The following is a 14948-nucleotide window of genomic DNA, read 5'->3' as shown; positions in this document are numbered from 1 at the left end:
CTCCTTTCCACACTAGAAGAAATTCAAGTAACTAAACAAGAATTCTTTCAAGCAGCTAAATTTATTCGTATCATTGGATTCATTGATTGTACGCATATAAAAATTCAATCATGTGGTAAGAACATTTTTACTTTAATATGTGAATGTATTTATTTTTTATAATGTTTTTTTGTTTTCTAGGAGGAAATGACGGCGAATTATACTGTAATAGAAAAGGTCATTTTTCTATAAACACACAAGTAGTTGTTAATGCAAAATTAGAAATTCTGGATATAGTTGCGCGTTGGCCAGGAAGTACACACGACTCAACTATTTTTGATCATTCGAGAATCAAAACTTTGTTTGAAATGGGCAGATTTGGTGATGGTGTACTTCTTGGAGATGCTGGATATCCGAATCTGCCATATGTAATGACTCCCTTATTAAATCCGACAACAGCAGCAGAACATCTTTACAACGAGGCTCAAATTCGGACTCGTTCAAAAGTTGAAAGATTTTTTGGGATATGGAAGAGAAAATTTCCTATTTTGATGTATGGAATGCGTTTTCTAAGAATTGAAAGGACACTTACTGTTATTGTAGCAACAGCCGTTTTACATAACATTCTTATATCTGAAATGTATCAAAAGCCAAATACTGGTCAAGTATATAATGATGCTATTCAACAAATACAAAATGCAAATACTAGAAATATTAATGATCAGCGGCAACGTCTAATTTTAGAATATTTTGAAAGGTAATATTGATATAACTTAGTTTAGTTTTTAGTTTATAAATGATACTTTATTACCCCAAGGGGTCTGAAAGGGCGTTTTGTAGGGACGTACCCAACCCTGTACAAATAACAATCTTAGTAACACACAATATTTCATATCATAATCTCATTCATTAGTCTTCTTGTGGTCCTCGTCGTTGTCCGTATCCGTGAGCATCTTCTCCTCCATTTTCTTCGCGGTCTCGTCGTCCATCCTCTTTCATTTCTCTTGCCCTCGTCGTTCCTCTTCTTTTCTTCTTCCTGTCGCAGCTCTTCCTCCCCTCCTTCCGCCTCTCCACCTCCTCCGGCTTGCCACTGTCCTTTCTCTTTACTTTGCCTTCGCTTTTCCTCCTTTTCTATCTTCATCGTCCTCGTCTGAATCCATCAGAAGGCTCTCCTCCATCTTACTTGCTATCTCTTCGTCCGCTGTCCTGTATAACCTAACCTAACCTTCCGCCTTCCTCATTCCTCCTTTCCTTACTCCTTTCTTTCTCCTCTCTTTTTCTTACTCTCCTCTCTACTGACTTGTCCTCGTCCATTTTAATCCTTAATTTGTTCCCTTCCTTTCTTCTCGCCTCTAGCACCCTCCATTTATCCTCCTCTCTTCCCATCCTCACTAGGACCGTCACCCAATGTCCTCTTTGTCCTATCACGCTCACTTCCCTCACCTCTACCTTTATTTTCGGGCCTTCTGCGAATAGCTTTCTCACTTTCTCCCAGTTCGATCCCTTTCTGGTCCACTTATCTTTCTCTATTCTTATTATCACATTCTTCTTTCTTCTTTCTTCATCATTCCTCTCATCATCAGTCCACCAATTCTCTCCCTCCTGCCTGTCTCTACTCTCCTCGCTATCCTCTCTCTTCCTTTTCCCTGCGCCTTGTTCTAGTCTATGTACCTTTCTCTTCAAGCTCTCTATCTCCTCTCTCTGCTTCTTTATCTCCTCGTCTCGTCTCCTTGTATCTTCCTTCGACTCTCTCACTACCTCCTTTATCTGCTCTCTTATCAATTTCTCCATTGTCTCCTATTCTACTTTCCCTCTAAACTCCATTTTCTCCTCTTGCCACTTTCTCTCCTTCTCCCTTGTCTTTATCTGTAACAGAAGATCATATTTACCATCTACCGAATAGTCTCCTTTTCCTCTCTCCTCCCTCCATTCTGCCTCATCTCCTCTATCGCTTTCATCCATTCCTCTCCCTCTCCTTCCTCTCCCAGTAGCCTCCCTACCACCTCTTGCAAGACCTCTCCCTCCCAATTCTCCCATCTTGAGCATTCCTCCCAAATATGTTCCCATGTTTCATCCTCCCTCCCACACATCCTACACATTTTGTCCTCCTCTTTTCCCCAGTATAGTCCTTCCCTGACTTCGTTACCGAGTCTAAATCTAGCAACCCTACTCCACCTTGCTTCCTCCCAACCCTTCTTTAGATAATTCGGTATCCCGTCCTTCCTTATACTCTTATACCACCTATTGTATTTCGATTCCATGATCTTTTCCATCCTTTCTTGTTTTTGCCTCTTTTTCTCTCTATTCTCCAATGCCTCCTCTTCTAACTCCTCCTCCTCTTCCACTTCTACCCCGATCTCATCCAGATATTCCTCTCTCTCCCGCTCCCATCTTCCTATTATCCTTCCCCTCTTCCATCTCTCTTTTATTTCTTCCAAACACTTTCTCGCTATTTCTCCTCCTTTACCTTCTTTCAGTTTTCTTTCAAACTTCCAAGCTCTCTTACTTGCTCTAGCTCTCATCTTTTCCCTTTCTAGTTCATCTCTAACCATATATCCTGGCGTCCTCCAATTTAATCCGAGTGTCCATCTGAGATATCTCTCGTGTATCCCTTCCACCTCCCTCCTTTCCTTCCATCCCCATCTCACACCCCCCCATCCGCCCTTCTTCATGTGATCCTCTATGTCCGCAATTAGTAAGTTAAACAGTATCGGACTTAGCGGGCATCCCTGTCTTAATCCCTTCGCCATCCAGAATGAGTCCCCTTTTTCTTCTCCCCTTCTCACACTGCTTTTTGTTTCTCTCAACACTTCCTCTACCCTGTCTATCAGTCCTTGCCTCACACCTCTCTCTTTCGTTGCCTTGATTAGAACTTCCTTATCTACTGACAAGGGAACGGTCGGAAGTGTCCCTACCCGATTTGGATGCGCTTTGGATATGTTGTTGAGCATCAAAAAATATTAGACTCGTATTTTATTTTGCTGCTTATCTCGACGTTTATTGGTTGAAAAAACCCGATTTGGAACCTACCCGATTTGGATGCGCTTTGAATATGTTGTTGAGCATCAAAAAACATTAGACACGTGTTTTTTTTGCGGCGTATCTCGACGTTTAGGGGTTGAAACAACCCCTCGAAAATAACGGATTTTATAGTTTTTTGCGAATATCTTCGAAAATATAAGGCGTAACGACAAAAAATTTGTACGAAATGTTTATGGCTTTTTGTGCTCTTTACAATGGCGTAATCAGATTTTTCAAATTTGTCACATTTTTTAATTTAACCTTACCCCCACCTATTATTTTTGCCAAATATAACAATTTTTCCAACGCAAATTTAATAGCGTCAAATGCCAAATACATCCATGTGTATTTTTATTATGATACCATTATTAGATTTTTGGCAAGACGAGATGATATGTGGTATAGGCGTCGCGCTGTAGGTAGGTGTTGCGTTATTTCTGTTCAGTTGCGCCGTACGCTTAAAAATTTCCATTTCAACTCCGGGATGACTGAAAGCGCTGTAATAAATTATGTTAATATTGTTGCATCCTTACTCGTCAATATATCCTATATAATATATCAAAGTACATGCGTGGGCGGGGGGAGCTTCGTTCCCCCTGCACCCCCCATGTACGCGCATTTCGGTGTCCAACTGCACAGGCAGCGCATTTTCGTGTCCATCTGGACAGATCGCGCATTTTGGTGTCCAACTGCACAGGCCGCGCATTCTGGTGTCCAACTGCACAAGTCGCGTATTTCGGTGTCCAACTGCACAGGTCGCGCATTTCGGTGTCCAACTGCACAGGCCGCATTTTTTACGGTGTCCAACTGCACAGGCCGTATTTTTTACGGTGTCCAGATAATCCGTGTCCAAATAAACCGTGTCCAAATACACGGTGTCCAAACGAACCGTGTCCAAACGAACCGTGTCCAATTGAACCGTGTCCAAATGAACCGTGTCTAAATGAACGGTGTCCGAATGCCCCGTGTCCAAATGAACGGTGTCCAAATAAACCGTGTCCAAATAAACCGTGTCCAAATAAACCGTGTCCAAATAAACCGTGTCCAAATAAACGGTGTCCAATTGATCGTGTCTAAATGACCGTGTTTAAATAAACGGTGTCCAAATGAACAGTGTCCAAATGAACCGTGGCCAAATAAACGGTGTCCGATTGATCGTGTTCAAATGACCGTGTCCAAATGTACCGTGTCCAAGTGCATCTCTCCCAAAAGATTATATAGTCACTGGCAAAACTGGCAAAGAATTGAGTAAGAGCTGAATAAAAAATTTTATTAAACATTCAATATTAAAGGAAAAAGTAACAAGCGTAAGAAACCAATAAAAGTTAACAATAAAAATACACTTACATGTTCATAAAACGACAGCGTACAACATACAGTTCTTTACACTTCAAACTTACGATCTGAAATGCTTGCTTTCCGGAATTATGACACGAGCAAATGATATTCAAATGCGTGAATTTGGTTGTTGATTTTGTTGTGCCGTAACCGGGATAGTATATTATTGTAGCGGTTAATGTGACGCACGTGTTCGTTCAGATTATGATTTGCGACTGCCCGCCCGATCTTACAATTTGTCGGAGTCGACATTCCGTTGCTAGTCTAGGACTCTCGAAATAGCGTTAACCTCTCGCTGTCAGTGCCTTGCGCTGGCCTTTGCATTAGCGCTTTCGGTCATCCCGGAGTTGAAATGGAAATTTTTAAGCGTACGGCGCAACTGAACAGAAATAACGCAACACCTACCTACAACGCGACGCCTATACCACATATCATCTCGTCTTGCCAAAAATCTAATAATGGTATCATAATCAAGAGACACGGTAGTGTCTCGTGCCAAGTATACGCGGAGCGAGACCGACCGTGACTCTTTTACGCGACGCGACGGGTTGCGAGTATACGAGATGTTGAGATAAAAATATACATGGATGTATTTGGCATTTGACGCTATTAAATTTGCGTTGGAAAAATTGTTATATTTGGCAAAAATAATAGGTGGGGGTGGAGTTAAATTAAAAAATGTGACAAATTTGAAAAATCTGATTACGCCATTGTAAAGAGCACAAAAAGCCATAAACATTTCGTACAAATTTTTTGTCGTTACGCCTTACATGTTCGAAGATATAAAAACTATAAAATCCGTTATTTTCGAGGGGTTGCTTCAACCCCTAAACGTCGAGATACGCCGCAAAAAACACGTGTTTAATGTTTTTTGATGCTCAACAACATATTCAAAGCGCATCCAAATCGGGTAGGTTCCAAATCGGGTTTTTTCAACCAATAAACGTCGAGATAAGCAGCAAAAAAAAATACGAGTCTAATATTTTTTGATGCTCAACAACATATCCAAAGCGCATCCAAATCGGGTAGGGACACTTCCGACCGTTCCCTTGTGAGTCAAAAGCCGCCTTGAGATCTACAAATAGAACTGTCATCTTCCCTTTCTCCTTTCCTAGGTGTCTGTTTATCAGATAATTCAGCGCAAATATCTGGTCCATCGTCCCCATTCCTTTTCTAAATCCTGCTTGGTTGTCGGGAATCAAGTTCTTCATTTCTACTTCTTTCTTTATCCTTTCTGCTAATACCGCCGTGTATATCTTATACATTGAGGACATGATCGTTATCCCTCTGTAGTCCTTCACCTCTTTTCCTTCTCCTTTCTTCACTATTGGTATTATCTCCCCTTCCTTCCAATGTTCCGGCCAGCCTTCACCCCTCCATACCCGTTTACATATTCCCCATACCCATCTCACCATCTCTTCTCCTCCAAATTTCCATGCCTCGTTCGGAATTCCGTCCTTGCCTATTGCCTTCCCTGTTTTTAGTTTCTTTATTACGTTTCTTACCTCCTCCAGCTCTATCTCTTCCTCATCTTGTCTGTCCCTCCCTCCTTCTCCTTTCACAACCCTGTTCTCCACGCCTCCCAGTAGCTCCATGAAGTATTTTTTCCACTCTTCCAGCCTTATATCTTCGTTTATCCTCTTCCTTCTTTTCCTTACTCTACCTATCAATTCCCATACCTTAACTTCCGATCTCGCCTCTCCTATTTCTCTAATCATCCTTTTCTTCTCTTCCTTTTTCTTTCTTTCACATACTTCTCTATATACTTCCTCCTCCCTTCTCTATATCTTTCCACCTCTCCTTTTCCTTTTCTCCATTTTCCTAGTTCTCTCCTCACTTCTTTCTTTTTCTCCTTGCATTCTTCATCCCACCATCCTCTTCTGTTCTTATTAGCTCCTCTCTCTCTCGACCCTCCTCCTTTTCGTTCTCCTCTAATACTCCTCTTATTTTCGACACACCTTCCTCTATCTTCTCCTGCAACTCTCTATTTCCTCCTATCTTCCCTAGCCTCTCAACGAATTGTTTTCTTCCTTCTTCACTCCATATACCTCTTCTTCTTATCCTTTTCACCTCTTTCCTTCTCTGCATTCTCTCTGCGTCGCCTCTTATCCAAAGTATTAAAGGGTGATGGTCTGATTCTACCCTTTCTCCTATTTCTAATCTTTCCACTTTTCCTCTGCTATCTTCATCACCTATAATATAGTCTATCACTGTTTCACCTTTTCCTCCTGTGTATGTGTATTCTCCTTCTTCGTCTCCCTTCGTACCACCATTTAAGATTATCCATCCTCTTTCCTCGATAAATTCTAGTAGTGTCCTGCCATCCTTGTTCACCTTCTTGTCTTTAGATCTTCTCCCTCTTTCTTTCCCTTTTCCCTCAACTTCCTCCTCCCATCCTCCCTCCTCTCCCGTTCTCGCATTGAAGTCACCACCTATTATGGTCCTTACTCCTATTTCTCCCTCCTCTGTGCAATCCTTCAAGCCTTCTAACTTCTTATCAATGTCTTTGTTTACATATATTCCTATTATTCTCCAGATTTCTTCTCCTATTCTTATCTTAACTTCGATTTTACCTTCTTCCTCTTCCCTCCCTCTTCCCTTCTTTATCTCTTCTAACTCTCTTCTTATTCCTACTAACATGCCCCCGCACGCTCTACCTTTCCTATTTCTCCTGTTCGCTAACTGTACTCTCCATCTAAATTCTTTTGGTAACTTTTCTTTCATCTTCTCCCATCCTTTCTCATCCATCCATGTCTCCATCATAACAATCACATCCCACTCCTTTATCCCATCCCAAAAGTCCCTATTTTTATTTGTTGTACCCGCTACGTTCCAGAAGACCACCTTAGTCTCCTCCCTCCTCCTGCTTTCTCCTTCCTCTCCCTCTATGTCTTCGTCCTCCTCCTCTCCATAGTCTCCCCCTGCGGCTTTCTCTCCCTCCTCCCTTATACTTTCTCCTTCCTCCCCGCATTCTTTGTCCTCATTCTCTTCTTTATGCCCTACGAAAGTCCTCCCTCTCCTCTAATCTTCCTTTGCTCTCGTTCCATCTCCATTCCTTGTTGTTTTCCCATATCTTTTGATAGCCAATTGCAACTCTTTTTCCTTTCTCTCTCTTCTCCCTTGCTATCTTTCTTATCTCTATTTGTATCTGTCTTTCCTCTTTGGTGAGGTCATCATCAAGAAAGCTTCCATATTTCCTTCCTAGTTCCTTCTTTTTCTTCATGATGTCTCTTTTTGCTTCCCAGTTTTTGCATCTCAACAATCTCATTTTATTGTCTCCGTATCCTATTTCTTGTATTTCTTCAATGCTCCCTTTTATATTGTCTAGTTCTTCCATCAACTTTTCAAATTTCTCTTTCCTCTCCTTGTCGTTTCCTACCTTCTCCTCCTTCACGATTATGTTGTTTTTCCTCCTTCTTCTTTCCGTCATCTCCATACTTCTTTCTATCTCCTTCATTTTCCCTATCAACTCCCTACCTTCATTCTCCTCTGCGCCCTTTACCTCTAACTTTTCGATTTTCTCTTCCATCATCTTTACCTTTTCTTCTAGCGCCTTCCTCTGCTTTTCCCATATTTCCTCCCTCCTCTTCAATTCCGTCTTCGTTTTTTATTTCTTCTTTATCTTTTTCCTTTCCTTCTCTTGTTCCTCCATTTTCCTTAATATCTCTTTTAACAGATCTTCTGCCGCCATGTTTCCTTTACCCTCTTCTTCTTTCTTGATCTTAGCTGGCGGTGATCTGTTGACCCTTCTTTCTTCGTTAAATTTTTCAAGAATCTCTATCTCTGCTGCTCTCGCCGCTTCTTCCTCTAACTCTTTTCTTTTTCTTTCCAGGATGAGATCTTTGACCGATCCTAGGCTGTCCGATCTTCCTCTTTGTTTGGCAAGCTCCACCGTAGGCTCCTCCTTTGTAGGCCTGCCTCTCGCTTTCTTCTCTCCTACGCCTTCCCTCCTCTTTCCTTTGTTTCCCTGTTGTTCACTTTCTAATCCTATTTCATTCTCTGCCTCCATCCGCCGCCTCAATCTTTGCCTATCCCTCCTACTCGTTATCTATCCTATGGCTGAAAGCACTTATAGTAGTTATCCCCTCTATATCCTAACTAGCCTATGCCCGCTTGCGCGACACCGCCTTCCTGTCTATCGCCCCTCTATAATATCTCTAGTCTATGCCACGCGGTCACCACTCACCCGTCACTTTCACTTCGGCAACCAGTAGCAGTATAAGCTACTCACAGTTGACTATACAAACAGCGGCAAAAGCTGGCCATATTGTCCTCGTACTAGAGGCAGGAGCCAATATAAACCTAAGAAGAAGAAGAAGACCCGTCACTTTCCTTACCTCTTCTCCTTTTTACTGCCTCCGCCCCTTCTCAACCCTTTCGCCTCCGCCTTCTCTCACCTCCACGCCTCCCTGTTCCGCCGTTCTCGATCTCTCTAGCTCTCTCCAACACGTATTTTTGCCTCGATCTTTCTCTCTATCACATGCACACCTGTTGCCATCGACACACCGGAACCGGATCCTCATATTGATATAACTTAATTATTACAAATAATGTAATTTAATATTTTAATCAATAGTTCAATAATTTCAGATTAATTTAAATCGAGAGAACTCGATTAGGCATTTATTGGAAAGATTGGAGATCCTTTTGTGCGGTCAAGTTTTTACGTTTAGAAGAATTCAGTGATGACGTTCGACGTGACATGGCTCTACAGTTAGAACCGCAAGGCCTCTTATTCGCAAAAATAAAATTCCTAAATCTAATGATATCGTGAAAGCCTAAATTGCAGCGTCAACGCAAGATCTTTAAGCAACAAGTAAAAAATTTCCTAAGAGCAAATCAAATGAACATAAATGTCGCAACTTGAGGTAGGTTGCTTAAACGTTTGGCGTCTTCATTGCACAATGTCAAACATAATTTAAATGTTCTAACTTTTCAGTACTTGTTACAAAATAAAGACATTAATAGCTGAAAGTCTTGCAATATACAAAACTTAAGATCGGAAAGAAGTTCTCCTTTAAAGATAAATGCGCCATCAACACAAGTAGGATCTAAAAAACGAAAATACGAAGAAAATGAATTAGATGAAGCAAAAGTTGATTTAACAAATACGTTAAAAGCAAGCATAGAAACGAAAAAAAATTACGAAGTTGAAATATTGAGAACTAAATTAGAAAAGAGAAACTAAAAGTAAAATTATCAGGGTTGGCAAAAAACATGTTTTTTTTATTTTAAACAAAAAACATTGTTTTTTTGTTTAAAACAATGTTTTATGTTTTATTTGTGTTTTAAACTAAGGTATAAAAAAACATGTTTTAAACAAAAAAACATGTTTTAAACAAGCAAAAAAAATACTTGATAGCTTTGATCTATGCAAGAAGATTTAAAATATGTGCGGAACATCCATAAGTAATAATAATGTCAGCGTTTTTCATTGGCAGAACTAGTGCGCACTCAGTGCACATTAAAGCCGTTGTACACTGATTTAATCTTTAATATTTAAAGTAAAATGCAAATATTTTGATTGATAAAATACCCAATACATATTTTACCAAATAGTACAATAAAGTATAGAGGCTTTCGTGACTTAACCCGTTTATATTAACTCTAGAGAGCATATATGAATTTTCTCATACGTGACAGGCCAAGCGGGGCAATAAATTACCCCAAACTTGTACCGCGTGTAATAATGTTTCTATTTGTTGTTAAAAAACTTTGTAATAGATGATTTTTTTCGTTTTTTAATAAGGAAGACGATAGTAGTTATCAATTTCTGGTAGTAAAAAAAAACAGTACAAAAATTTCGAAAAACAAAAAAGGAACCAAAAATTTGGCTGAAATGACTTTTTTTAATAAAAAATGCTGTAGTTTTTCATAAAATTCACCGATTTTAAAAATTCCAACGGATTTTGAAAGAGGAATAGACAACCTTCAAGGGCATATAAGCGACTTTTTCGTTTCTTAAAAAAAACATATTTCTTTGAACGTCTGAAGTAGAGGAAATGACGAAAAACTGTCGGATGGGAAAAATCGCAAGAAATGGAAAGTAAAACAGATTCTGTCAATTATTATTTATTTAAAAGGTAGTCAAAAGTTATAAAAGTAGAAACAGTAAAATTAACTCCACAAAAACAAAGTTTTAATCAGTTGCTGTGCAAGAACAGCACAGGGTTATTTTATGCTTTTTTTTGTCAATAAAAATTTTTTACACGAAAAACTTTTGAATACACGATGAAAACGCCAAAATGAGTCATTTTCACAAAAAATCTGAAATATACTTACTGTGGTAAATGTCGAGCGTAAACGGCCGAGTGGGGTAATACGTTACCCCAAACAATTTTCTTTTTCGATCACAGCTGTCGCACGGATCTAACGCACTCGCTGAATGACAGAGGTCGACTGCCGAATGACTAAACTGAATCATATGGTTAGGGTCTCGGTATGAAAACTAACCTTCCTAAGTCAGGGGCGTAATTTGAATTTCGCGTGGGGTAACGTATTACCCCACATATGCTCTCTAGGGTTAAACATACACTTTACGTTGATTTGTGTACGACGGCTTTAATGTGCACTGAGTGCGCACCAGTTCTGCCAAAGAAAAACGCTATCAGGCATTTAAATTTTTCGCTAGCGTAACATTAAACTGCCTAACATTAAATATATAAATAACGTTGCCAAAATTTAAAAAATTGAAAATGCTAACGGCGGAGGCTGTGAGAAATAAAGCGCGCCGTTAAGCCCGGTCTACATAGGCCGCAGTTCGCAAAACGCAAGACACACGCACAGTCTACATGTCAATCTAACCTCTCTGTGTATAGAGAGATAAAACAGGCTGCTGTTTGGAAAGAAATAAGAGAAGCACCAGAGATCGAAGAAAAAAAGCAGATGGTGGGATAGTGAATGTGTAAGACTAAGGAGAGAAGCACGAGAGAAACTAGTTAAATGGAGGAAGGGAAAAGTAGATAAAAAGAGGTACATTCTAAAGAAAAAAGAATATGAGGAGAAAATAAAAGAGAAGAAAGAGATAGAAAGGGAGAGAGTTATAAAAGAGGCGAGAGAAGCAACTAGCGAGAAGGAAGTATGGAGATTTATAAACAGAGAAAGGAAGGGTAGAAAAGAGGTTTGCGAAGAAATAACGGAGGAGCAATGGAATAAACACTTCATGGAGCTATTGGAAGGAGTAACTGTGAAACCGCGTGAAAAAAATAGGAAGGGAGAGGAAAGAATGGGTAGCAAAGAGGAGCAGGAAGGAATAAGAAGAGAGGAAGTGGAAGAAGTAATTAAAGAAATGAAAGAAAAGAAAGCAGCAGGTACGGATGGATTGCCAAATGAGGTATGGATATATGGAGGAGAGAGATTGAAGGAAAAAATATGGGAAGTATGTGATACAGCGTGGAGGACAGAAGAAATTGCAGAAGACTGGAAAGAAGGTATAATAGTGCCAATAGTAAAGAAAGGAGAAGGAAAAGAAGCACAAGATTACAGAGGGGTGACATTAATGAACACAAGCTACAAAATATACGCGGCAATTTTGCCGAAAACATTGGAGAAGGAGGCGGAAGAAAGAAGAATATTACCATAAACACAAGCAGGGTTCAGGAAAGGAAGGGGTACAATGGAGAATACATACGCACTGAATTATGTAATTGGAAAGGCTGTTAGCAAAAAAAGAGGGAAGCTAGTGGCAGCATTTATTGATCTGAAAGCAGCATTCGACTCCGTGAACAGAGAAAAAATTTGGGAGGTACTGAAAAGAGAAGGGATTAGTGAACAGCTGAGAACTAGGATAGAAGATCTGTACGAAGAGACAAGAAGCGTGGTAAGAGTGAAAGGAGAAAAGGGATCATGCTTCTGGACGGTCAAAGGAGTCAGACAGGGATGCCCGCCGAGCGCTATGCTCTTTATACTGCTGCTGGCAGACTTAGAGGAAACAATGAGGAGGGGGCAAGATGGAGGCGTGGTAGTAGGGAGAATAAAATTTTGGACGTTAGCATACGCAGACGATGTAGTAGCTATAGCAGAGGACGAAGAGGAGATGAAGAGGATGATGAAAAGACTGGAGAAATATTTCGACAGAAAAAAGCTGAGAGTGAATGTAGGGAAAACAAAGGTAATGAGATTCAGGAAGGGAGGAGGTAACATGAAGAAAATGGAATGGAAATGGAAGGGAGAAGAAATAGAGGAGGTAAAGGAATTCTGCTATCTAGGCTACACATTCCAAAAGAACGGAGGACAGGAGGCGCATATCAACGAAAGAGTAAGGAAAGCTACCATAGCAATGAGACAGGTTTGGGGAATAGGAAAAAGGTTATTTGGAAGAGACTGGATAAGAAGAATTAAGTTATACGATTCGCTGGTAGCAAGCATAGCTTTATATGGAGCAGAAGTGTGGGAATGGAAAGAGAAAGAGAAAATAGAAAGAATGTACGAAAGGTATATAAGGTGGACATTGGGCCTAGACTGGAGCACACCCGGATACATGATAAGGGAGGAAACCAAGAGGGACAGAATGAGAGTAAGTGCTGGTAAAAGGGCGATGAAATACGAGGAAAAACTGGAAAGGGGAGAGGGAAATGAGATTGCAAGAGAATGCTGGAAAGAAATAAAAGGGAATGTCAGGAAGGAAAAGGCAAATTGGGAAGAAGAGAGAAGGAGCTTCTATAAAAAAAGAGGATACGCAACTGAGGAGATAGAAAGGAAAAGAGGAAATGGCTGGAGCAGTATAGAGGAGATAACAAGAAGAGACAAAGACATTCAGAGTCAAGAGAGAGATGAAAGAGTAAGAGAGTCTAGATATAACAGGTGGTACAGGGAGATAGCAGAAATCAGAAGGCCAGAATACCTAGAGAAAAAAGGGAAAGAGAAGTCCATGATCAGGATAGCGAGATTTAGGCTACGTAATGAGATGAGAGGTGGAAGATATTGGGAACCAATAGAGAAAAGAAGCTGTAAAATATGTGATGCAGAACCAGAGACATGGGAGCATGTGTTAGAGCGGTGCACAAGAGGAGAGGAGGAGGAGAAGCCAGAAGGAATTGGCGAGAAGATCATAAGGATACTGAATAGTAAAGGAGAGGGAGAGAAATGGATGGCAGAGCTGGAGAGAAGAAGAAGGCAGGCTAATACAGCGGCTAGTTAGTCAGAAAGATTAGAGAATAATACTGATGATTTTTGTTAAAGAGGATAAGCGGAAGGTATTGGATGCAAAGAGAAAGGAAGAGAGCGGATTGCGGGTGAAAATGGACGAGGACAAGTCGGTGGAAACGAGGGTAAGAGAAAGAGAGGAGAAAAAAAGGAGAAAAGAGAGGAGAGGAAAGGAAAGCGGGAGGCCAAAGAGAACCGCGGAGGAAGAAAGAGCGAAAAGGATGGAGGAGAATCTCCTTATGGATACGGACGAGGACGAAGCAGATAGGAAGAAAAAAGAATAGGAGAAATTTAGGATGGAAAGGAGAGATGAAGGGAGATAAAGAGAGAAGCATTAAGGGAGAGGAAGGGGAAAAGGAGGTAAGATTGTAAGAATGTAAGAATAATCTTTAATACAGTTATTTGCAGAGTGAACGTAGAATAAGAAAGAAGGAAGGCGTCGAACAAGAGGAGGGAGAGAGCCGGAAAGAAAAGGGAAGAGCAGTGACAGAAAGGAGGAAGTCAGAGGGGTGCGGAATTAAAGGAAGCTGAAAGAGATGACCAGAAGGGTGCCGAAGGGAAGGGAAATGAGATGTGAGGTCGCTCAATGACCAGGTCGGGGAAAGAAGAAATAAGAAAAATTATATTATAGATATAAAATGTATATGATTAATGATTGAATGTATAATGTATATGATTTTATTTGTATAGCAGAAATTGTAAAGGTTTTTGGGAACGTTTTTACTGAAAAAAACGCCTTTCCAACCCCGGAAGGGGAGTGAAATAAAGATTTATTGAATATATTAAATATCAATAACTACAACTACGTACTACTGACCTGCTACCTGCTATACACTATTACTTTAAAATGCTAAAATATACCTGCTATGTACTATTATTTTAAACTGCTAAAATGTAAAGTCATTTAATATCTACTAAGTTAAGTAGTCTTTATTGCGATGACTGTTATTTAATATCTAAAAATAAATATTCTGCTAAAATAATAGAATAATACCCATCTTATCATTTTTAATTTTTATTTTAGTATATATATTTTTATATTTATATGCTACATAAATAATATAGATAAAAAACTAAATAAAAGTTTAGTTTTTGTTTTTTTTTGCAATTTTTTCTAAATAATCACGTTTTTAATTGCAGTGTTTTAAACAGTTTTAAACAGTAGTTTAAAACTGTTTAAAACAAAAATGTTTAAAACAGTGTCCACTGTTTTAAATCAGTTTTAATCAGACAGTTTTAAACAAATTGTTTAAAACATGCCAACCCTGCCAAAAACCTTTACAATTTCTGCTATACAAATAAAATCATATACATTATACATTCAATCATTATCATATACATTTTATATCTATAATATAATTTTTCTTATTTCTTCTTTCCCCGACCTGGTCATTGAGCGACCTCACATCTCATTTCCCTTCCCTTCGGCACCCTTCTGGTCATCTCTTTCAGCTTCCTTTAATTCC

At 39.7% G+C, this 14948-nt stretch overlaps 1 protein-coding gene across 1 annotated transcript in view; it reads left to right on the top strand.

Annotated features, from left to right (window-relative positions):
• LOC139786402 (putative nuclease HARBI1) overlaps nucleotides 1-9081 on the top strand; it is a 9248-nt gene extending 167 nt beyond the window's left edge. The window contains exons 1-3 of the mRNA XM_071725570.1: nucleotides 1-115; nucleotides 181-736; nucleotides 8929-9081. The exon at nucleotides 1-115 is cut by the window's left edge and continues 167 nt beyond it. Coding sequence (XP_071581671.1) covers nucleotides 1-115; nucleotides 181-736; nucleotides 8929-8938 — 681 coding nt within the window. The 3' untranslated portion in view covers nucleotides 8939-9081. The remainder of the gene's footprint in view (nucleotides 116-180; nucleotides 737-8928) is intronic.
• The last annotated feature ends 5867 nt before the right edge of the window (nucleotides 9082-14948 follow it).

The sequence above is a fragment of the Temnothorax nylanderi genome, unplaced genomic scaffold (genome assembly GCF_030848795.1).
Source record: "Temnothorax nylanderi isolate EJ_2023f unplaced genomic scaffold, tnyl_v1.0 TNYL_tig1028_pilon, whole genome shotgun sequence".
In the NCBI taxonomy this organism is placed as follows: Eukaryota; Metazoa; Arthropoda; class Insecta; order Hymenoptera; family Formicidae; genus Temnothorax; species Temnothorax nylanderi.
Note: the sequence above shows the minus strand (reverse complement) of the source record. Positions and strands in the feature narration are given on the sequence as shown.